General features: G+C 42.4%; 2 protein-coding genes across 4 annotated transcripts; one reads left to right on the plus strand and one right to left on the minus strand.

The window, feature by feature from the left end:
• The first annotated feature begins 483 nt into the window (after positions 1 to 483).
• rmnd1 (required for meiotic nuclear division 1 homolog) lies at positions 484 to 7,605 on the plus strand. Of its 3 annotated transcripts, none has more exons than XM_086049675.1 (12): positions 484 to 693; positions 1,349 to 1,791; positions 1,875 to 1,980; positions 3,169 to 3,244; positions 3,448 to 3,487; positions 3,787 to 3,878; positions 3,968 to 4,074; positions 4,425 to 4,489; positions 4,598 to 4,674; positions 5,724 to 5,844; positions 5,950 to 6,066; positions 7,160 to 7,605. In XM_086049675.1, exons 2-12 carry the CDS (start codon positions 1,381 to 1,383, stop codon positions 7,190 to 7,192), a joined length of 1,245 nt encoding a protein of 414 aa, XP_085905801.1. In that variant the 5' UTR covers positions 484 to 693; positions 1,349 to 1,380; the 3' UTR covers positions 7,193 to 7,605. The 3 variants fall into 3 exon arrangements, with proteins under 3 accessions (XP_085905801.1, XP_085905802.1, XP_085905800.1); XM_086049676.1 differs by having other exon boundaries at positions 485 to 693; positions 3,787 to 3,887; positions 5,950 to 6,037; positions 7,179 to 7,605; XM_086049674.1 differs by having other exon boundaries at positions 486 to 693; positions 3,787 to 3,887.
• Positions 7,205 to 22,634, minus strand: LOC147137116 (uncharacterized). The gene is given in 9 exon segments (XM_086050017.1): positions 7,205 to 7,302; positions 8,654 to 9,338; positions 9,504 to 9,778; positions 9,863 to 10,841; positions 10,926 to 11,497; positions 11,552 to 14,329; positions 14,561 to 20,569; positions 20,663 to 20,753; positions 22,496 to 22,634. Coding segments are annotated over 9 exon segments (11,583 nt in total). The 5' UTR covers positions 22,592 to 22,634.

The following is a 22,634-nucleotide window of genomic DNA, read 5'->3' on the forward strand; positions in this document are numbered from 1 at the left end:
TTATGATTTCAATGCATTATTTATTCATTTTATGACATTTTGAGAAAACGAAAAGACGTCTACTCAAGGTCAAACGATATAATTAAATATAGCCCCGAGTTCGGACTGAAAGGCATCCTTAGCAACATGGATGACTTTGACTACGGAATTAAATCCTACTTACGAGACATTAACTGCAAACAAGTGCATGACTCAATACCAACTAGATAATTATGAGCGTAGAAAATCAAAGTGGAAAAAACTCATTTGATTGCCATACTAGCTTTTTGTTTTAACCCACAAGCCTCTCAACCGGGGTCTGTTGTTCTTCTCGTTCGGACAAAACATTTCTGAATATTAATTTTAGTAAAATGACGTTGTTTCTTTACTATTCCTTTTTTAAAATAAACATAACCTACTCGGGAAACTTTTGTCTTTGTCGAGCGTTACACTTGTTACCTGCGAGTCATAAACCGGGGTAAACGGGAGCTTTCACTGCAACACAAACAGGAAGTAATACTTGAAAAAAAAAACTTTATTGGCAATGCAACATCTGCTTCCCAGGTGGTTAAGTTTGACAGCGGGAATTTGTTCTTTTGAAACGTTCTTATTTGAATGCGTAAATGTCGTTTGGTGACGACTTTTAGTCATGATTTCCCCGTCGAGAGTGCCAGTTAGCTCGGGTAGCCATTTGCTGCAAATTGCGCAATACAGGTAGTGTGCCGAGCGCCGTTTTTATTTCAAGCACGTTTCATTTATTTTGCATGCCTTGCTCACCAGTTTGCTACTCCGTATGTCATTCCATCATTTCGGCACATTTTCTTTCCCCACAGCCGTTAAATTTCAAATTATCCGTGAAGGAAATACAGAAACATGCACTCGGTGTGCAAACTCTATTCATCCTGAGACGAAGTGTGACTGTAGCTGTGGAAAAACTGGTTCCTAAATATCATTCAAAATACCAAATAGCTCTTGAGCACCACTAGATGTTTTCCCCCTCTTGTCGCTCCCCCTTGAGAACCCACTTATGCATTTAATTTTTTATTGTTATTATTTAAAAAAAAATGGTTGGTCTGATTTGTTGATATATCTTTCTTGTAATTGTTAAAACATTTTGTTTTGGAATAGACACATTTGAAATAGCGGTAATTATGTTTTATAAAACATGTACCTTTGTGGTGGAGCTGGCTGAATCAAATAATCAATGAAACAACAAAAGATACACAGTATATAAAATAAATGCTCCATTTTTCAAAATGATTGTTTCCTAAGTTGTTCTCCAATTCTGGACTGGCGCATGTACTATATTTACAGTTTTCATTTAAATTCAGTTATGAAGTAAATAACTGCAAATTGTGTCCCCGTGTAGTGTGTGAGCAAACAGCCCTGGAGGGAAAAAAAATGATCCTTCTGCGGACTTTTTGGGCAAAACTGGGAGCTCCACGCAACTTTGTCACCCCAGCCTGTCTTTTTCATCCTACTCAAGCACACAATTATGAGTTAAAATTCAGGACTCACTCATGCTCTTCTGGTCTCCAGACGAGGTGGTCCTTAAACACACCTCAGCTCAATCCAGAACCTCCAAGGCATTTTTTGTCATCTGCATTAAGTGTATTCAAAAGCCCGGGCTGCATCTTTTTAATGGATTTTCAACACAAGAGCCAACAGAAGCGTTTGTACGCGTCAAATCTGGTCAAGTCTGTTTTAAAGCCCACTTTGAAACCGGTGATGGCACCCGGGAAAAGAGTTCCCAAAGGGCCGAGAACCAAACAACCTTCCAGAGCTAATCAGCCTTTCCTGAATCAGGACATGGTGAGCCAGCCTGCACGTTTGCACACTGCACATTGTTCATACCACTCATGTGTGTTTGCATTCTTGTGCGGTTGCTTCCCCAGGACATGATGCAATGTATAGCCTTTGCAACAGCAGACCAGTACAATCTGCCCACGCTCAGCGTTGACCTGACACAACACGGCTTCCATGAAGTGGAGTTCCCTCGAGGTAAGACCACGCCCGGGGTACAAAGTTAATCAAGACAAGAAATGCTGTCAGTGAATCATCAGGCCCCTAAAAATTGTGCAGGTTAAGTATAACCAAAAAAAAATCACACACGTTAAAATAAAATGGTGTAAATCTGTGCAGGTTAAAAAAAAACAAAGACTCGTGTAAAAACACGCCAAAATGGCCTGGTTAAAAAAAAACTGATAAAACCCCTTAAAATTGCGCAGGTTAAAATAAAGACCCCTCCAAAATTCAAGTCAAAACCAAGTCAAAATAAAGACTGTCCTGAATCTCCCCAAATGTGTGGTGGTTAAAATAAAGACAACCCTAAATCCCCCACAAGTTGCTTGGTACGGTAAATCTAAAATGTGGGCAGGCTAAAATAAAACTCAGGCAAAACCCCCAAAAGTTGCATAGGTTAAAACAGGGACGAGCAACTGGTGGCCCGCGACCACACTCTGAGTGGCCCCCTAATTAATTTAAACCAAAAAAAAAGGAAAATATGTATATATAAACATTTTTTAACAAACCATAAACATTTTTCAGAAAACACTGATAAACATGTTTAGTTTTTCACAAATATTGTGAGGTAAATGGAGAAAAAATTCTGGAAAAAAACTAAAATCTTTTTTAAAGTATTGCTAAAAAAAATCCATGAATGGGAAAATGTGCGTGTGCCGAACTGCTTTAAGTTGTAATATTACCATTCACCACTAGATGGCAGACATGTCTCAGTTGCGCTTATACTTTTTTTTTTGCCAATTTGGAATAATATATATTCAAATTTTGAGTGAGTTGATTTTTGTGAAAAAATGCATCAAATGTTTTGTCCCAACCTTGAATGGTAATTTTTATGCAAAAGAGCCCTTTACAACTGGAAAAAAAGTTTGGGTAAGACTCCTGTCAAGACCTTAAATGTAGCACTGGTTAAACTGTTATAAATCCCCACAAAATTGCGCAAGTTTAAATAAGACTACCATAAATCTCCAACTATTGTGCAGCTTGAAATAAGATTACCGTAATCACCTAAAAAAAAAAAAAAATTGCGTCGATTTTCATCGACTACCGTAAATCCTCCAAAATTTGAGGAGTAGAAATGAGGAGTTGTAGACTACACACATTTTTGTCTCCTCCAACATGTGCTTTGAATTTAAAAAAAAAAAAGGAATCAATGTCGCCACATTTCAGATGCCTCCAACGTGCTGGTGATAAGTTCGGACGTGAGCGCCAAAGCGGACGACAGCTCTCTCATCTTCTTCTTCAGGTGGACTCGCGCCCTTTATTGACATCACATTGTTGTTTTTGTCTTTTTCGGGGCACTCAAACATTTGCCATCACTTTGAAGACGACACTTTGTCCAGATGTGATTTTTATTTTATTTTTTTATTGTTTGATTACAAATGGTTGGTTTTTTTTTTCTCTGATCATCAGGATCGTCTTATATAAAATGTGTTTTACAATTTTCAGGGAAGGCTCCGTGGTTTTCTGGAACGTGGAAGAGAAAATGGTAATCAAAACACCATCTCACGTTTGCTTTAATTAACACCAAATGTACACCCAAAAAAAAAGTATAATTGCATTTCTGCCTTTTGTTTTGATTTTGTTAAATGGATTTGGTTGAATTTCACTGAAATCTTAAGGACGTTTTCCCCTTTTAGTATTATAGTGTTTTGATGTTGTTTTTGTTTTTTTACAATCGTATTTATAAGTAAATAAAGACAAAGAAAAATGAAAAAAACTCGTTCATTTTAGCAGGCCTTTTATCATTCCGCTGATGATTTGTCTTCCAAACGTGTTTGATATCAGCTGAAGAGGGTGTTGAGGATTTTGGAGCGTCACGAGAGTCAGCCGTACGAAGTGGCGCTGGTCCACTGGGAAAACGAAGAGATCAACTACACGTACGGCGAGTGAGTGAGTCCACATCTCGAACGTTATTCCATTGCAGCACGTTTTTCACTTTGCAATGGCCGCGGCTTGCCCCGCGCAGGGGGAACACAAAACTGGAGCGCGGCAACTTCATTCTGAGCCAGCACTCGGAGCAGCACGACGCCGTTCTGGAGAAGTTTGCCTTTTCCAATGCGTTGTGTTTGTCAGGTGAGACGCCACGTCATACGCCACGCGTCAATTCTTGAAATAAAAGAAGGCGATCCGGACCGAAACGAACGATTATTTCCCATCCGAGTTTTTTTTCCCGATTTAATCGGAAATCAGAGAATATTTACCGTTGAAGACTAAATTCGGAGGATTTGGACAATTTTAAATTAAACAAGCTCTGCAAGCGGTTAATCCGCTTCCAAAATAGTTGTGGATTAATTTGATCATCGATTCATTGTCGGTTAGCAGGCGTGCCTAATGACGCGCCCTGTCTTGTCCTGTCCTGTCCTGTCCTGTCCTGTGCTTCATTGTGTTGACCGTGACTCTTTTGTGTCACTTGGTTGCCCCAGTCAAGTTGGCCATATGGGAAGTGTCGCTGGATAACTTTGTGGAGTCCATTCAGTCAATCCCCGAGGTACGCTGCGCTCGCATTTTCAATTCTTGATGCCGTCTGGTGTGTGTGTGTGGCTGCGCGCGTGTGTCTCAGGCACCAAATTTTTTTTTTTTTTTTTTTTTTTTCCAGACGCTCAAGTCGGGCACAAGAGTCAAGTTGTCGTCAGCGGAGGTGATGCAGAAGATCGGCGAGCTCTTCACCTTGAGGTCGATGCCAGCCTCACGCCGCCACGTCTCACACACACACACACACACACACACGCACACACACTCACTTCAGAGGCCACTTGGTAGATTCGCCGCAGTTTGCAAATGAAATTGTAAGGGGAGGCGGGGGGTGGAGGGGATTACAGTAGTTATATAATAATACTTTTAAATATACGTATATTGAAATATTGATACTAAAACTTTCAACCAGATTCTTGTGCATTTTTTGAAATAATCAATATGTATTCAATGGAAAATAAATAAATATATTTGGATAACGGTGGTTTGTTATAAACCACCTTACAAAATGTTAAATGTAATATTGATGTATGAATATACATGTGTGACATTTCTTCAATGGCTTTATTAATTCAACAAAATGCAATTTAAAATGAGGGATTTTATTTGTACATTTTTTAATAAAACGTTTAAATATATAAATATATATAATAATATATAAAAAATGTACATTTCTAATACGGGTACACATTTTTTTATAAAGTTAAAGTTTGCATTGAAAAGCAGAATTATACATTGTTTTTTTACTCGATGTACATGTAAAATTTATCATGGATGTAAATTAACATTTTAACGTGTTTTCAATTGCGTTTTGAATTCATTGAAATGAATACAAAGATTGTATGATAATGCTTATTTTTTTATACTGCGGTTAAGTAAAAACAATACTAATCTAATTCAATTCTTCTTACGTAAATGTGAACTTGTAATTAATCACTTGTAATAACTTGTAATATTAATCATGACTCATTATTCAACTCATGGCTTTTGAAATGAATTAGAAAAGACTGATTGCCTAATAATGCTTGTATATATTTATTACATATCGTCACTGTCCTGTGCAAACCACGCATGTCCAATTTTATCATTTTTTTTTAAATCTTCACATTAATGGGATGTTTGTAACGCAGAAAACCCATGAATGTAAAAATGGGGGGGGGGAAAAGTTTGTCACTGGACAACGGCGATATTTGACCTTTATTTGATATATTTACCCCCAAAAAAACTGTCTTTTGAAATGTGGCGGTCAGGCATTGTATCAACCTGAGCTCCGACCTCCTGCTTACGCCCGACTTTTACTGGGACCGAGAGAACCTGGAGAAGATCTACGACAAGACCTGCCAGTTCCTCAGCATCAACCGCAGGGTCAAGGTGACCGCGCCATCATCATCATCATCATCATCATCATCATCTTCATAATTGCCCTTGCGCTGGCGCTCACACTGTGCGACGTCGTTGCTGATGATGCCGGCGTAGGTGGTGAACGAGAAGCTGGAGCACTGCACTCAGCTGACGGACCTGATGAGGAGTCACCTGAGCGAGAAGCACAGCTTGAGGCTGGAATGGATGATCGTCATCCTCATCACCATTGAAGTGAGCGCCGGCCGAGCGCCTCGTCTAGCGTCGCAGTAGCGTCACGCGATGGGCTAGCCAGCGAAACGCTCGGATTCTTGTCGCATTACTTTTCAAAAGTGGGAAGCGCATATACAAACTAGGACCGGGAAAAGAATTCGACCCGATTCAACCGGTTGCTTTAGATCTCTATTTGGCAGACACAACGTTTCGCGCTAGCCTTCGTTGCTCAGAGTCCTGCGCTGCCCTACTGTCGTATGGTGTTCCACAGGGTTCGATTCCGGGGCCTCTGCTGTTTTCATTGTATCTGCTGGCCTGGGGTTCCAGCTTAAAAAAAACCAAAAAAAAACACGGTACTTCCTTCCACTGCCGTGCGGATGACTGTCCGACCTTAGTCCCGCTGAGCAAAAAAAAAACGTCACTTTTGTACAAGGCCTGGATGGCAGTGAAATTGTTGGATTTCAATGAAAGGAAAAGCGGAGGTATGGCGTTTGGTCCCAGTGGCCCTTGTAAGAGCACTTTGAAACCGACGTCTATGTCGGCTGCAACAAAGCACTTTACAGAACGTGTAACCGCAAATAACAACAATGTAACAGAGAGCACGTAGCATAAAACATTGACAACACAACGGCGACAACTATTCAAACTCGGCTGGATTCGTGTAATGCGCTCCATTATGGAGTCAGCCAAACCCCCCCCTGAAGCGTCTTCGCTTGGTCCAAAATGCTGCCCTGGCATCCCTTCCTGTACGTTTTTGAGTTCTTCTTTTAAGATTCCTTTATTTGTTTTCAAATCTTGAACTGGCCTCGCCCCACCTTACCTTTCCGAGCTGGCCCACTGAGTTGCGTTGTGAGCGCAAGTGACGTCAATGATCATGAACTCGGTCATTCGACGGAGGAGTAGTTTGGACGACGGAATCGAAAATTAATTCGATTGTGACAGCCCCAAGGCAAATCATTTTTTGTTGTAATTGCAACTGGCTCCCCCCTGGTTTGGATGAGAATGCCCTGAAAAGAAAGCGGAAAGTCTACCCTTGAAGCACATTTGGTTTGTTCCATTTCAAATCTCTTGTTCGCTCCCAGTCTTGACATGTTACTGGTTTCTTTTGTCGTAGGTGTTGTTTGAAGTGGTGAGGATGATCTTCTGAGCCGGGGAGTCGTCACATGCGTACTGCGCTCAGGTATGCGCCGCAAGGTTGCGCGGCGCCAACGGCTGCACTTTCGAGCTCTTCTGGCTTCAGGCGAGCACTACGATTGGCTAGCGTGTGAAAAAGACGCCTCGCGGGGTTATCGGGAAAATTCATACATTTCACACAACTCTTGTAAATAAGGACAAAAAAGGACTGTTAAGCGCTTACTATTTCCCTGAACAACTTAGTGACAGAGGAAAAAACTCCCGAAAATTGTGTTTGCTGCAAACTTGTGTTGGTGATAGCCATCATGACATTTGCTTAAAATATTCCTGGCACTGCCGGGCTTAACGTTCACGTGACATTTTTAGCATTTACGCTGTGTAACTTATGTTTAGTCGTAACTTGCACAATAAAATGTGAATTTAGAATCGGTGTGGTTTCTGCATTTCTTGTCAAAGTGTTTATCGTTAATGCAGTGGAAATTTGAGGAAATGTGAATCGTCCCGAAAATTTCAAGTTGAGGCCACTGTGCTCCTAGTTTTTTTTTAAAAAATGTGAGTCTGAAGCCCTGATTTTATTTGTGGTTTTTTTTGGCATTTATATAAATGAAACTAATTGGTTAATGGAATTATTTCGAGTACTAAAAAAAAAAGTGTTTTTCCATCCATCCATTTTATACATATATTGACACGTTTTTATGTTGAAATAATCACTTTAATAACAAATCCAATACAAAAAAAAAACGTTTTTTCTTTTGTAACAAAAATCATTCATTTTAACAGTGAGCCTCAACCAAAAGGTTGACAAGTCCAAAGAACGATTGATATTTACCGCTCACGTGGTTCGTCAGCGCCAAAGTTTGTCCACCCCTGGTATGAGGATGAAAGAATGAAACACATATCCACAGTTGAATGGACTTTTTTTTTTTTTTTTTAACTCTTTTATTCAATAATTAAAACCACCACATTTGACATCAGCATTTGCGTGAAAAATACGTCGATATGTAGCTGATACAAACAAACCAAGAAAAGTGTGTCGAGAGTGCAAGGGGTGTTCCTATTTGGATTCATAATAAACACGTTCGGCGACGTCCCAAAAAATACTTGGTCAGTATCCATGCTCTTATTCTCACTTAATGCTGTTTGAGGGTAATACGGTATATAGGGAATATACATTTGGAAGAACAATACAGGTGTCTTAATAAATGGCCACAGTCTTGTCGGTCTCTATCAGTTTTCAGTCCGTTCGTGTTTAAATACCCAACAAATTGGCGGCAAATAATAATCATGATATGATAAGTAATCCTAATGAGGCTGTAAATCACATTAGTTCAGTGTATCCTCCTCCGCAGTGACGTTCTGGGCTTCAAAGCAAACTTGAAAGTCAGGGGAAAAAAAAAAGAACACAGGACAGTAGTGTGATTAGGATGCTTGGACAAGCTAAATATTTCAAAGAAGAGACTAAATAGAAACGTACCTGCTTAATCCCGCTCCGTGACTGCCGCACTTTCCAGTTTGGACTCGTCGAGTGCAATGACGAAATTGTCGCTCTGGCTTTCAGCTCCGGGGTCAGGATTTGCCACAGACTTGGGCTCCTCTTCTCGCGCTGCTTCTGTCCCTCGGTTGCCGTCATGTCGCGGACTCACATCTTGAGGTGACAACGCGTTTGTTTCCTCTTGAGTTTCAATCTCTTCCTTTGCGTCCATCCATATGTCCTGTTCCTCTTTTGCTTCTTTGAAGGGGGCCTCGGTTTCTGGTCTCTGTGCAATTTGTAATGTTTCAGTTGTCGGTGTTTCGTTTGCTGTGGCTGCAGTTTCTTTTACTGCTTCTATTGTCTCCACTGGTTCAATTTCCTCTGTTACTTGTACTGTTAACATTGGTAGGATTTCCTCTACTGCTTCTTCCGCCTCCATTGTTTGGAGGCCAGAATCCAAAAGGACTGAAGGGTCCGTGATCACAGCGGATTCCCATTCTCGTGCCGGTTCAGAGGTCTCTTGGGTCTGAACTTCCTGTTTTTGGCCGTTGGCAGGCTCTTTTGGGAATGAGGTCATTTCCCTTTCTGGAGCTTGAACAAACTCCTGAGTTTGCTCTGTCTGTTTCTGGGTCTCAGTGGAGTCTTTTGGGGGAAGCGGCTCTTGGTTCTCTCTTGCTTGAACATGTTTCTTTAGTAGCTCCATCTGTTTCTGGGTCGTCTCAGTTGACTCTGTTTGGGTTAGGGGCTCTTGTGTTTTGCTTTCCTGAACATATTTCTCTAGTAGCTCCGTCCGTGTCTGGGTCTCAGTTGACTCTTTTTGGGATGAGGGCTCTTGGTTTTTGCTTGCCTGAACATGTTTCTCTAGTAGCTCTGTCTGTTTCCGGATCTCGGTAGGCTCTTTTGGGGCTGATGGTACTTGGCTTTCTATTGCCTGCACATGCTCTTTTGATAGCTCCATATGTTTCTGGATCTCAGCTGACTCTTTTATGGGTATGGGCTCTTGTGTTTCGTTTGCCTGAAAATATTTCTCTTGTAGCTCCGTTTCTTTCTGGTTCTCAGTAGGCTCTTTTTGAGGTAGGGGCTCTTGGTTTTCACTTGTCTGAACATGTTTCTCTAGTAGCTCCGTCAGTTTTTGGGTCTCATTAAGCTCTTTTTGGGGTGAGGGCACTTGGATTTCTATTGTCTGCCCATTCTCTTCTGATAGCTCCATATGTTTCTGGGTCTCTGTTGACTCTTTTTGGGGTACGGGCTCTTGTGTTTCACTTGCCTGAAAATATTTCTCTTGTAGCTCCGTTTCTTTCTGGTTCTCAGTAGGCTCTTTTTGAGGTAGGGGCTCTTGGTTTTCACATGCTTGAACATGTTTCTCTAGTAGCTCCGTCTGTTTTTGGGTCTCATTAAGCTCTTTTTGGGGTGATGGCACTTGGATTTCTATTGTCTGCCCATTCTCTTCTGATAGCTCCATATGTTTCTGGGTCTCTGTTGACTCTTTTTGGGGTATGGGCTCTTGTGTTTCACTTGCCTGAAAATATTTCTCTTGTAGCTCCGTCTCTTTCTGGTTCTCAGTAGGCTCTTTTTGGGGCAGGGGCTCTTGGTTTTCACATGCTTGAACATGTTTCTCTAGTAGCTCCGTCTGTTTTTGGGTCTCATTAAGCTCTTTTTGGGGTGATGGCACTTGGATTTCTATTGTCTGCCCATTCTCTTCTGATAGCTCCATATGTTTCTGGGTCTCTGTTGACTCTTTTTGGGGTATGGGGTCTTGTGTTTCACTTGCCTGAAAATATTTCTCTTGTAGCTCCGTCTCTTTCTGGTTCTCTGTTGACTCTTTTTGGGGTATGGGGTCTTGTGTTTCACTTGCCTGAAAATATTTCTCTTGTAGCTCCGCCCGTTTCTGGATATCGGAGGACTCTTTTTGAGGTAGGGGCTCTTGCTTTTTGCTTGCCTCATCATGTTTCTCTAATATCTCTGTCTGTTTCTGCGTCTCATTAATCTCTGTTTGGGGTGATGGCACTTGGTTTTCTCTTGCCTGAACATGCTCTTCTGATAGTGCCATCTGCTTCTGCGTCTCAGTGGACTCATTTTGGGGTAGGGGCTCTTGGTTTTCTCTTGCCTGAACATGTTTCTCCAACAACTCAATCTGTATCTGTGTGTCTGACTCTTTTGGGGGTTGAATGTGTTCATCTGTTAGCACCGTCTGATTCTGGTGTTTAGTAGACTCTTTTTGGATTACGGGCTCCTCTGCTTTTGGTGCCTGACAACTCTTCTTGGTTAGCGCTGCCGATTTTTGGTTCTCATCTGGCTCATTTGGGCATGAGGGCTTTTCTGTTTCCTGTACTGGAACATGTTCGTCAGGTATCCCTGTCTGCTCATGGTTGTCAACTGAACCTTCTGAATCCAGTGTCAGAATGGCCTGTACACTAACCTCACTTTGCTCTGTCGTTCTAAGATCAGCAAGAGGGTCTAGTAGGGACAGGGGTTCTTCTGTATCTATTTGGGATAGTGGTTCTTCTCCTTTCGGGGGCTGACATTTTTCCTTATTTGACTTGATGTCCTGGTCCTTATCTAGATCTGTTTGAGACATGGATTCTGGTGACTGTACACCTTCCTCTGTTGGATCTTTTTCTTTTTGACCATCCGCTGGCTCCATTTGGTGTAAGGAATCTTGCACTCCTAGAGGTTGGTGACCTTCCCTGTCTGGCTCTGTGTCTCTATGACTATCTTCTTGGGTACAGGGTTCCTCTTTTGCTACCGGTGCGTTACCAGCTTTATCGGTTGGTGCTATTGGCTCCTGTGCTTGCAGGGCCCAAGTGCCATCCTCTTTTTCATCCAAACTCTCTTGACGTATGGGGACTCCTAAACTTTGTGGAGTTGCTTCTTGATGTAATGCCTCTGCCGAATTTTGACCTCTGCAAGCATGCTCCTTGTCGAGTAATTCCACATTTCCATCAACTTTCCCAAATTCAACTACTTTTGCTTCTTCTAAGACCATTTGATCCAAGGTCTCAAGTTGGTTCTCCTTTACATGTGGAATGATCTCATGACACATCACTGCGTAGTCCTCATGCATTACGTCCTCAACCCCTGGGATTGCGGAAACAAATTCAACTCCTTCAATATCTCTGTTACACACGTCAATGACTCCTTTTTCTCTTATCTCAACCTCCAGGATCTGATCCACACTCCTCTCTGCCTTTGTGATGTCCATTTGGACGACTTGTACTTCAATGCTGTGATTGTCCTCCATTACTGTTGCTGGCACATGCATCATCACAGCCTCATTGCCCATTTGTGCCGTCCCTGCCAAGTCATCTGTCATCATTGGCGATTCAGTCACTGCGGTTTCAGTGGATTTTGGTACCACAGATCCAAGTAGGGGTTCCTGCATGCCAGATGTTGTCATAATCAGATCAGGTAGTGAAGTTGAGACTTCTTTAAAATGGCACAAGGTCACTTGAGTCACCAGAGCGTGCGCTACTGTAGCAGTTGTCACATCTGCATCTGGTTGATCACAGTTTTCTCCCTCGGTTTTGTTTTCCACATCACTTCGATGTGCCTCAGGTTTGACTTGGCCTGCAAGAGTTCCACAAACCTCCGGAATTTCTTCATAAATAACCTTTTCGCGGATCCGAGCGCAATTTTGTTCCTCCTGGTGTAACGATACATGTGCTTCTGTGACTTGTGATGTGCCATCTTCGTCTCCCTCCGCAACATGTTGCGGTCGGTCATCAGCTGTGTTTTCTGATCCCGGATCCTCCTCCCTATCTAAAGTCTGATCCGGTTGAGGCTTGGTTTGCTCTCCTTCTGAAGCAATTTCATTCTCCGTTTCTGGTTTTGGAATTTCCCCTAGCAGTGTTTCCTTTGAAAGTGTTCGAATGATACTTTCGTCAGTGAGTCCCAGTCCAGACCTACACACCTCCTCCACTGTTTCTGTCTCAACTGCAGTGACTTCTTCCGGCTCTTGAACTTCAGCACTTACATCTGACAGCGATTCTGTTTTAGCACTGGATTTCATTGCTTCATTCCGGGTATCCGCAGTTTTCTTTGCCAGAGTACCCTCTGTCGAATCAGTTTCTTGCTTCCTGTCTTTGTTCATTGGCTGTGGAGTCAGTTCAGGTAGCGGCTCCACTCCCTCTTTGAGTTCACCTGGAAGACTTTCCTCTCCCAGAATGCCTTCTGTTGTTTCTTCGCATTGAAGAGATTCCGTGTTAGCTTCCTCTGTTGCCAAGGCTTCAGATTTTTTCATGTTGTCCGTTTCATTCACCGCTTCCTCGTCTTTCTCCTCTGGGTCCACATTCATTTCACTTAGTTGTACCGCCTCCTCTTTAACTTCGACTAAAACTGTTATCTCTTCAGCAATATCTACTGTTATTGCCTTTCCCTCTTCTACTGCAGCTTGGTCTGGATTTCCTTCCGTTTTGACTATTCCCACTGCTTTCCGGTCACACTCTGGTTGTACTTCAATAAAACACACAGGGTCCTCTTTGAGTTCTTTTGTCATCTTTTCTTCTGCTGCAACGACGGTTTCTTGTGCCTCAACCAATTCTATGTGGATTGATTGTTCGGATTGGGTTCCTTCTATTTCCTTCACTAGTTCAATTGCAGATGCATCCACTGCCGCCTCATCATCTTTTGCTGACTCAATAATGGTTTGAAGCTGAGGCACAATCTCCTCTTCACGTTCTTCTGTCATGGTTTTCTGTGGATAAATACCTTCACCTACTTCTTTGTGTTCACCGGATTTTAGACATGATTCTTGTACTACTTCCTGTTCAGGACTAAGTTGAGCTTTGGCCTTCTGGTCTCTGCTTACTAGTTCATCCTCAGTTAGAGGTGCAGATCTATATTTGACTTCAGCAATCATGGTATCTAATGCAAGAGTACTTTCTGGTATTTCTTCTGCGTTAACTGACAGGTCTCTTGCCGCTATGTCTTGGTCCTCTATTGCGAGTTTAATTTGGGTATCACTTACAGTCTTCTGATCTTTTTCTAGCTCAACATCACTTTTCAGCAGAGGCACATTCTCATCTTTCACTTTTTCCGTTGGAGGGCCTTCTCCATAAATGTTTTCCTTAAGTTCAACGTGTTGGACATCAACTATATCCGATTCAAACTCTGCTTTCGGTGTTGCCACTAATACTTGTTTCTGGATCAATTCATTTTCAGGTGCAGACATTGCTTTGTCCTCAACTTCAGCCAGCAGGACTGTCCCCTCTTTCAATTTTTCGACAAGTTCTGCCTCTCCTGATTCTAGCGGTTCTATTTCTTTAAAAAGTTCATCTGTGGATGTATCCACTGGCTCATTTGCTACATCTTTGTTTTCTGGTTCAACACTGATATCAGGTAGGCGCTCATTCGTCTCCTTGATTTCACTTGCAACCTTCTCAGAAAGCAGTTGATCTTCAGCAAGTTGATGACCAAATTGCTGCAAAGCCACTACTTCTGTTTGTGCTCCCGAAATATCAACCGAATTCAAGCTGGGTTCAGATAAATTCTGTGTTGTTGGCTTCAGATCCTCTGTAAAGGCCGCTGGAAAGTTTTGTGATGTTACTTCAACTTTCTGTTCCTCCAAATGTATTGTAACTTCCCGTAAAGTATTTTCCTCTGGGTATGTTTCGCTAAGGTCATTATGATCAATTGTTTCCGGTTCTGGTTCATCAGTTATTGATTGTGCTGTAGCATCCTCTTGTAAATTTGCTGTGTTGTCTTGTCGCTCCCTTGACCTTTGCAACTCAACAGGAATGTGATCCTCTACCTGAAGTTGTTTGGCAGGTTCCAAAAAATATCTCTTGCCTCCATCTCTACTTTCAGGTTCTGCCACAGATGCAGACTCTTGACCGTCCACTTTGGAGGCTTCTGTTTCACTTTGATTGGCTGCCAAATGTTCTCGCTCATCTTTTGTACTAGCATCTTTACTTTCGGACACCTGCTCTGAAGACTCGCCTTGGTTTACATTAGTGAGGCAGTCCACAAATTGATGGATCTCATCGATGCTGTCCAATTCTTTGAGGCTGTTTTCTGACTTAAAAAGGTTAGTTTCTTTTGTTTCATCTGTGGCCATTTCCTCTGTGTCGAGTGCCTCGGTATAAACCTGAGGTATTATTTCAGTAGCAATTGGAGGTATTATTTCCTCTCTATCAAGCTCTTTACTAGGAACAGGAGGGGAAATTTCCTTGGAGTCAAGCTCCTCAGTTGGACTTGGAGGTGCACATGCCCCAAATTTGAGCTCCTTGGTAGGAATGGAAGGTGTCATTTCCTCTATGTCAGACTTTTCAGTAGGAATTAGACACACAATTTCCTCTTTGTCAGTCTCTTGGATCGGAATCGAAGGTGTTATTTCCTCTGCGTTGAGCCCCTGTAGAGGAATAAGAGTTGTGATTTCGTTGGTGTCAAGTTTATCAGTAAGAAATGGAGTCTGTATTTCCTCAATTTTGAGATCATCGGTAGGAATGGGAGGCGTAATATCCTCTGTATCATGTTCCTCGGTGGGAGTAGGAGCTCTGATTTCTTCTGTGCCAAGCTCCTGGGTAGGAATGGGAGTTGTGATTTCCTTGGTGTGCAAATCCTCTGAATGAGTAGGGGGTTGAATTTCCTCTGTGTTGAAAGTCTCTTTAGGTCGTGGAGGTGTAATTTCCTCTGTCTCTTGCGCCTTGGAACAAGTGGGAAGTTTGATTTCCTCGGCGTCAAGCCCCTTGTTAGGACTGGGAGTTGAGATTTCCTTGACGTCAAGGTCCTCTGAAGGAATCGGGGGTGTAATTTCCTGGGTGTCGAGCTCCTCAGAAGGAGTGGGAGGCACCATTTCCTGAGTGTCAAGCTCCTCTTTAAGAATGGGAGGTGTGATTTCCTTTGAGTTACACTCATTGGTCTTAATTGTGGTTCTGATTTTCTCTGTAGTAAGTGGAGTATCTGTGTCGAGCTCTTCTGTAGGAATGGGAGACTTGATTTCCTCAATGTCGAGTTCCTTGGTAGGAATGGATGGTGTAATTTCCTCAGTGTCAGGCTCCTCCGTACAAGCAGGAGGTGTGATTTCTTCAATGTCCAACTCCTCAGTTGGAATTTTGATTTTGATTTCCTCTGTAGGAATTGGAGATGTAATTTCCTGAGTTTCTAGTTCCTTGGCAAGAATGGGAGGTGTGATTTCCTCTGTGTTAAGCTCCTCTGAAGGAATTGGAGGTGTAATTTCCTGGGTGTCAAGATCCTCAGTAAGAATGGGAGGCGGGATTTCCCAGGTGTCAAGTTCCCCTTTAAGTATGGGAGGTGTGATTTCCTTTGAGTTACACTCATCGGCCTGACTTGGGGTTCTGATTTTCTGTGTAGGAATTGAAGTATCTGTGTCGAGCTCTTCTGTAGGAATGGGAGACTTGATTTCCTCAATGTCGAGTTCCTTAGTAGGAATGGATGGTGTAATTTCCTCAGTGTCAGGCTCCTCCGTACAAGCAGGAGGTGTGATTTCTTCAATGTCAAACTCCTCAATAGGAATTTCGGTTTTTATTTCCTTGATGTCAAGGTCCTCTGGAAGAATTGGGGGTGTAATTTCCAGGGTGTTGAGCTCCTCAGTAGGAATAGGAGGCGGCATTTCCTGGGTTTCAAGATCCCCTTTAAGAATGGGTGGTGTGATTGCCTTTGTGTTGAGCTCATTGGTCTGAATTGGGGTTCTGATTTTCTCTGTAGTAATTGAAGTATCTGTGTCAAGCTCTTCTGTAGGAATGAGAGACTTGATTTCCTCAATGTCGAGTTCCTTGGTAGTAATGGATGGTGTAATTTTCTCAGTGTCAGGCTCCTCAGTACGAGCAGGAGGTATGATTTCTTCAATGTCAAACTGCTCGGTAGGAATTTGGATTTTGATCTCCTTGGTGTCAAGCTCCTCCTGGGTGTCGAGCTCCTCAGTAGGAATGGGAGGCGCCATTTGCTGGGTGTCAAGCTCCTCTTTAACAATGGGAGGTGTGATTTCCTTTGTGTTAAGCTTATCGGTCTGAATCGGGGTTATGATTTTCTCTGTAGTAATTGAAGTATCTGTGTCGAGCTCTTCTGTAGCAATGGGAGACTTGATTTCCTCAATGTCGACTTCCTTGGTAGGACTGTATGGTGTAATTTCCTCAACGTCACACTCTTCAGCACAAGTAGGAGTGATTTCTTCAATATCGAGGTCCTCGATAGGAATCGGGCTTTTGATTTCCTTGGTTTCGAGTTCCTCGGTAGGAATGCGGGGTGCAGTTTCCTGTGTGTCAAGCTCTTCAGTAAGAATGGGAGGTGGGATTCCCTCGGTGTCGAGGTCCTCGGTTGTACTGTGAGTTGTGATTTCTTGAATGTTGAACTCTTCTGTAGGAATGGGAGGTGTTATTTCGTCTGTGACAGGCTCATCTGTAGAAGTAGGAGTTTTGATTTCCTTGGTGTCAAGCTTCTTGGTAGGAACGGGAGTTTTGATTTCCAGGGCGGCAAGTTTCGTGGTAGAAAGTGGAGGTGTAATTTCCTGAGTGTCGAGCTCTTCTGTAAGAATTGGAGATGTAATTTCCTGGGTGTCAAGATCCTCAGTAAGAATGGGAGGCGTCATTTCCCGGGTGTCAAGCTCCACTTTAAGAATGGGAGGTGTGATTTCCTTTGAGTGACACTCATCGGTCAGATTTGGGGTTCTGATTTTCTCTGTAGGAATTGAAATATCTGTGTCGAGCTCTTCTGTAGGAATGAGAGACTTGATTTCCTCAATGTCGAATTCCTTGGTAGTAATGGATGGTGTAATTTTCTCAGTGTCAGGCTCCTCAGTATGAGCAGGAGGTATGATTTCTTCATTGTCAAACTCCTCAGTAGGAATTTTGGTTTTGATTTCCTTGGTGTCAAGCTCCTCTGAAGGAACTGAAGGTGTAATTTCCTGGGTGCCGAGCTCATCGGTAGGAATGGGAGGCGGTATTTCCTGGGTTTCAAGCTCCTCTTTAAGAATGGGAGGTGTGATTGCCTTTGTGTTGAGCTCATCGGTTTGAATTGGGGTTCTGATTTTCTCTGTAGTAATTGAAGTATCTGTGTCGTGCTCTTCTGTAGGAATGAGAGACTTGATTTCCTCAATGTCGACTTCCTTGGTAGTAATGGATGGTGTAATTTTCTCAGTGTCAGGCTCCTCAGTATGAGCAGGAGGTGTGATTCCTTCAATGTCCAACTCCTCAGTAGGAATTTTGATTTTGATTTCATTCGTGTCGAGCTCCTCAGTAGGAATGGGAGGCGCCATTTGCTGGGTGTCAAGCTCCACTTTAACAATGGGAGGTGTGATTTCCTCGGTGTCGAGGTCCTCGGTTGTACTGTGAGTTGTGATTTCTTGAATGTGGAACTCTTCTGTAGGAATGGGAGGTGTTATTTCGTCTGTGACAGGCTCATCTGTAGAAGTAGGAGTTTTGATTTCCTTGGTGTCAAGCTTCTCGGTAGGAATGGGAGTTTTGATTTCCAGGGCGTCGAGTTTCGTGGTAGAAAATGGAGGTGTAATTTCCTGAGTGTTGAGTTCCTTGGTAGGAAGGAGAGATTTGATTTCCTTGATGTCGAGCTCCTCTGTAAGAATTTGAGGTGCCATTTCCTCATTGTCAAGGTCCTCTGTAGGAATGGGAATTGTGATTTCCTTGGTGTCAAGCGTCTTTGTAGAAATTGTCGCTGTAATTTCCTGGGTATCCAGCTCGTCGGTAGGAATGGGAGGTGTGACTTCCTTGGTGTCAAGCTCCTCTGTTGATATGGGAGTTGTAATTTCTGTGGTTTTGTTGACTTTGGATGACTCTGTTTTATCCGTTGCAGCTTCCATTTCATTTACAACCAGATCTATCGTGGTGATAGATTCCTTTAAATTTTGGTCTTCGGGTGATTGTAAATCCTCTCCAAATGTTTCAAATGTGTCAGAAAAGGCAGAACAAACAATTTTGTCTGAACACAGCAGATCTGCCTCTGGCATAGTGGAGATGCTCTCAACAACCTGCTGCATAAGCTCTTCTGTTTCCTTGACTTGGGATTCTGCCAGAACCGGTGTGATAGCACCCAATGTTTTTTCTGACAACTGGGAGCCCTCAGAGATCATCTCGCTATTGTCGGCAAGGCTAACGTCCACAGGTTGTGGTGCGGTGACGGCCTCCGATGTTATCTCGATCGGATTGTCTGCTGTGGTGCTCTCTGTAAACTCACCTTCCTCAGGAATATCACTCAGTGCTTTGCCAATGAACTCTGTCAGGTTGGCCAGGTCTTCATTTGTGGCCTGATTTTCTGATGCGTCAACATTGTGATGGGTTTCCTCAGTCTGCAGATTATCCGAAGGTTGGGCTGCCTCTGTCACCTCAGGAACAAAGTCTTGGTTGATTTCAACATCTGTTTTTGTGGATAGTTCCCTCTCTACAACAGTCTCTTTTGGTTCTGTCTCAACAGTGTCATAATTCAACAAGGGAACAACAGCTGACATCTCAGAATTAAGGTCACCTGCACCGAGCTCCTGATCCACCTCGCACGAATGTGCTTCTTGGTCTTTAGTTGAGATGGACTTTCTCTTTTTCCAGCCTGGGAAAATTTTAGCCGAAAAGGAGAAGTTTTCTTGCGTGCCATCAGATTCAGGACTGCTTTGCCTTTCTTCCACAGGCTTGGCTTTCCTTTTCGGACTCATCAGTCTTTTGAATGCGGTCCAAGCTGACTCAACATCGCCTTCATGTGGACTTGCGGCTTTGTTGGGGGTAGTTGCTAAAATGTCACCATTGCTGTCATAATTTTCAACTGTTTCTGCACAGTTCACATCTTCAGTTGGTGTTTGGTGATCAGAGTCCACCACTGTCTGACTTCTTGCACACAAAATGGCGTCCCAGGAAACAGCCGAATCGTTACTCATATTGCCCTCATCCACTTTGCACTCGAAAATGTCATCCCCTTTGCTTGACTTCAGCTCATCTTTGGGCATTGGGGTTTGCACATCATCATTGTTCAAGGCGCACCTGTTCACCCGTTTCTTGGGCGATAACAGTTTCTTAAAGGTGGCCCATGGGCTCTCCTCCTCCTCGGTTGTTTCTACAGGTTGTGCAGGACTTTGGTTTTCATCGTTCCGTGTCATGTCCGTTGGTGACGAGAGCTGGTCCGAGCCATCATTGAACGGTTTACATTCTTCACCATCAGGCTCTTTTGCGTCTTTTTGCCTTTTGAACTTCACCAGACTAGAGCCCAACAGAAGCCTCTTCAGAGGACTCGACGGAATATCCTCCATCTCTTTGGGGGCTTCGGGCTCACTCATCATGTCTGCTGATGGATTTTCTTCCTGGTCGCCACCTGCTAGTGATACTGCAGTCTTTTCTGTGTCCTCCTGTTGGTCTCGTGTCGTTTCTTTTGCAGTGTCTCCGACTTGCTGTAGAACAAGCTCTCTTGTTATGGTCTCATCTTCCAAGGACATCCTCTTTTTCCCTAATCCGGCGAAGATGCCCGTGGTGAAAAACTTTTTAATGGGCGACATGGTCACATCTTCTTTGGTGCTAGAGGGAGACGAAGGATCGTGTTCGGACGGAGTGTCGAGGTGCGTCCATTCTTCGTCGGGGCTGTCTGCCTCATTCTGGGAATCTCCTAGGACTGCTGCATCTTCCCCGGTCGGACATATTGAATCCTCATTTTGAATCTCACGTGCTGTGTCCACCTGGGTTCTGTCATCATGGATTTGGTCCAAAGTGTTTTTGACCTCAGTGGACTCATCAGGGCCATCTTCTCGGTTCCCACTGTGGTCTCTGGAGCCTCGTCTCAATGTGAACTTCAAACCAACTTTACTGAAGAATGTTTTAAAGCTCTCGTTGATGTCGTTGTGTTCTGCTTCGACTTCAGTCACTTCTAAGGATATGTCTTCTTCTTTTTTGGCTTCTTTGATTGACTCCTCGTCCACTACAACTTTTTCTAGCAGTGTCCCCACGTCTTCAGGCGGCTTCTCTGAAAGGGCGTCAGCTTAAGAAGTGATAGCAGGCAAGGAAGGCACATTAAACCACATCAGTTATTTGTTTATTCGGACTCATTTTCGGTTAGTGGATTACTGCCTACCTTCGGCATTCCTGTCATCCTCACATATACCATAGACTTCCACTAACGGGGTGTCTGATTTTGCAGCAATTTGCCCGTTGTTTTTGAGAAGCTGCGAATAAAGCACAAAAGCCCCAAAATGTGAAAATGTTTCCCCTTGTAATTGTAGTCCTCACCATGCAGCATCATGACGTGACTCGATTTCCGTGAGCTCTCAATTTTGAGCAGGAGTGAGAACTTTCAAAGTAAATTTGCCTTTTTATACTCAAGTTTAAGGAGATAGAAAAGAATTCAGCGCAACATCCAAACACTAAAACTCATTTTCTGTTAAGGAATGCTAGTATCATTTGACATCTTAATCGAGACGTAATCATGTGCTTTATACTGTTACTATTTTGAGCTTTTTGGGGGTAAAACATTATTGGCTAACTAGGTTAAAAATCTTCTACACAATGGCGTATTTTACCATTACAGGAACAAAATAAAAAAATAAAAATGTCTTTGGTTGCTGTTTCCTACCACTGGGAATTGTTCTGTTGTCTCCTGTGATTACATTACATGCTAATAATCAATTAGTGCATTATTGAGGAAATTCTATCAGTCCTTTGGCAGCCTTTATATTTGCACTTCAAATTTACAAGCTAAAGCTGTTAAAATATATCATTTGCCATGCATTGTAGATAAATTCAATAAGAAGGACACACCAAACATGGCGACATGAATCAACATTTAACCAAAATTCTCTAATGGAATGAAAAAAAACACATGATGAGATATCACGTGATATTTCAACAATGTCCAAAATACACAGCAATTCAAAAACAATTGATATATTGAGAAAAAGAAATTCAATCATTTGATTTAGCATGAAAATATACATTGACTTTTTTTTTTTTTTTTTTAAATCTGAAAAAATAACCTCAAAATTTGCAGTAGCACATGTTTAATTTTGACAATGACCACTATACGCAGGGGCATCGTTTAAATGGGGGAGCAACATCCATATTACATGTTGATGTATCGAGACTGCGTCAAAGCCGATAATGATACATTACATTGCGATATCAATACTTTAATGCTGGGGTATCGCTACCGTAGCAAAGCACACAATGATACGGTATATTGCGACATTCATATTTTGCTCCATAATATTCTGATTTTGTATTGAGATGATGCTAAGGGAGAACAAAATCAGTATTACTGATACATTTTGATGACTACGTAAATGCATCATGAAATTGCTAAATCTGTATGAATTTCCTTCACCTTTAAATGTTTTTTCCCCTTTTGGATTACCAATTAGTTAAAAACTAGGACAGAATCTGGGCAAAATTTTAAAGTAAACAGAAAATAGTTTTTTTTTTTGCAAACTAACCCTTCAAACCCTTATTTGAACAGAATTATCTACGGAAGAGGATTAGGGCCAGTGGGGGAAAAAAATAGGTTGGCAAGATTCTCAATGTCAGAATCCGGACTTTAATGTCAGAATTCTGAGAATGAAGTCAGAATTCTGACTTTAAAGTTGAAATTCTGACAGTAAAGTCAGAATTCTGAGAATAAAGTTAGAATTTTGAGAATAAAAGTGAGAATCTTACCAACTTTATTTTTTTTCCCCCACTGTCCCTAATCCTCTTCCGTACTTATCACTCAAAAAAGAATGAAAACAATTTTAAGGTAACATTTTCAAGGAATAATTGAAATTGAGGAAACTTCTGGATTTTTTTTCCCCCCCAAATAAACCTTGCAACATTTTTCCAATTTTAATTAGCCCTCGCCACCCAACATGTCTTGAAGAAATTAATGTGTGTCTCTTAGTAAAGGTAAAGGCATTTTTAACACATTTGAAAAGTGTACCTTCTCATCATCACAGTGTTGCACATCCTGCACTCGGCGCTCCGCAGCATCCTGGCCTGGCTCGCCTTCCTCATACGCCGACTGTGTGTCCCCCATTTCTCACACAGCCTGACGCCTCACCTTTCCCATCAAAAACAAA

This window comes from Filicampus tigris, chromosome 13 (genome assembly GCF_054856515.1).
Source record: "Filicampus tigris isolate MCC_2025a chromosome 13, RoL_Ftig_1.0, whole genome shotgun sequence".
NCBI classification, from domain to species: domain Eukaryota; kingdom Metazoa; phylum Chordata; class Actinopteri; order Syngnathiformes; family Syngnathidae; genus Filicampus; species Filicampus tigris.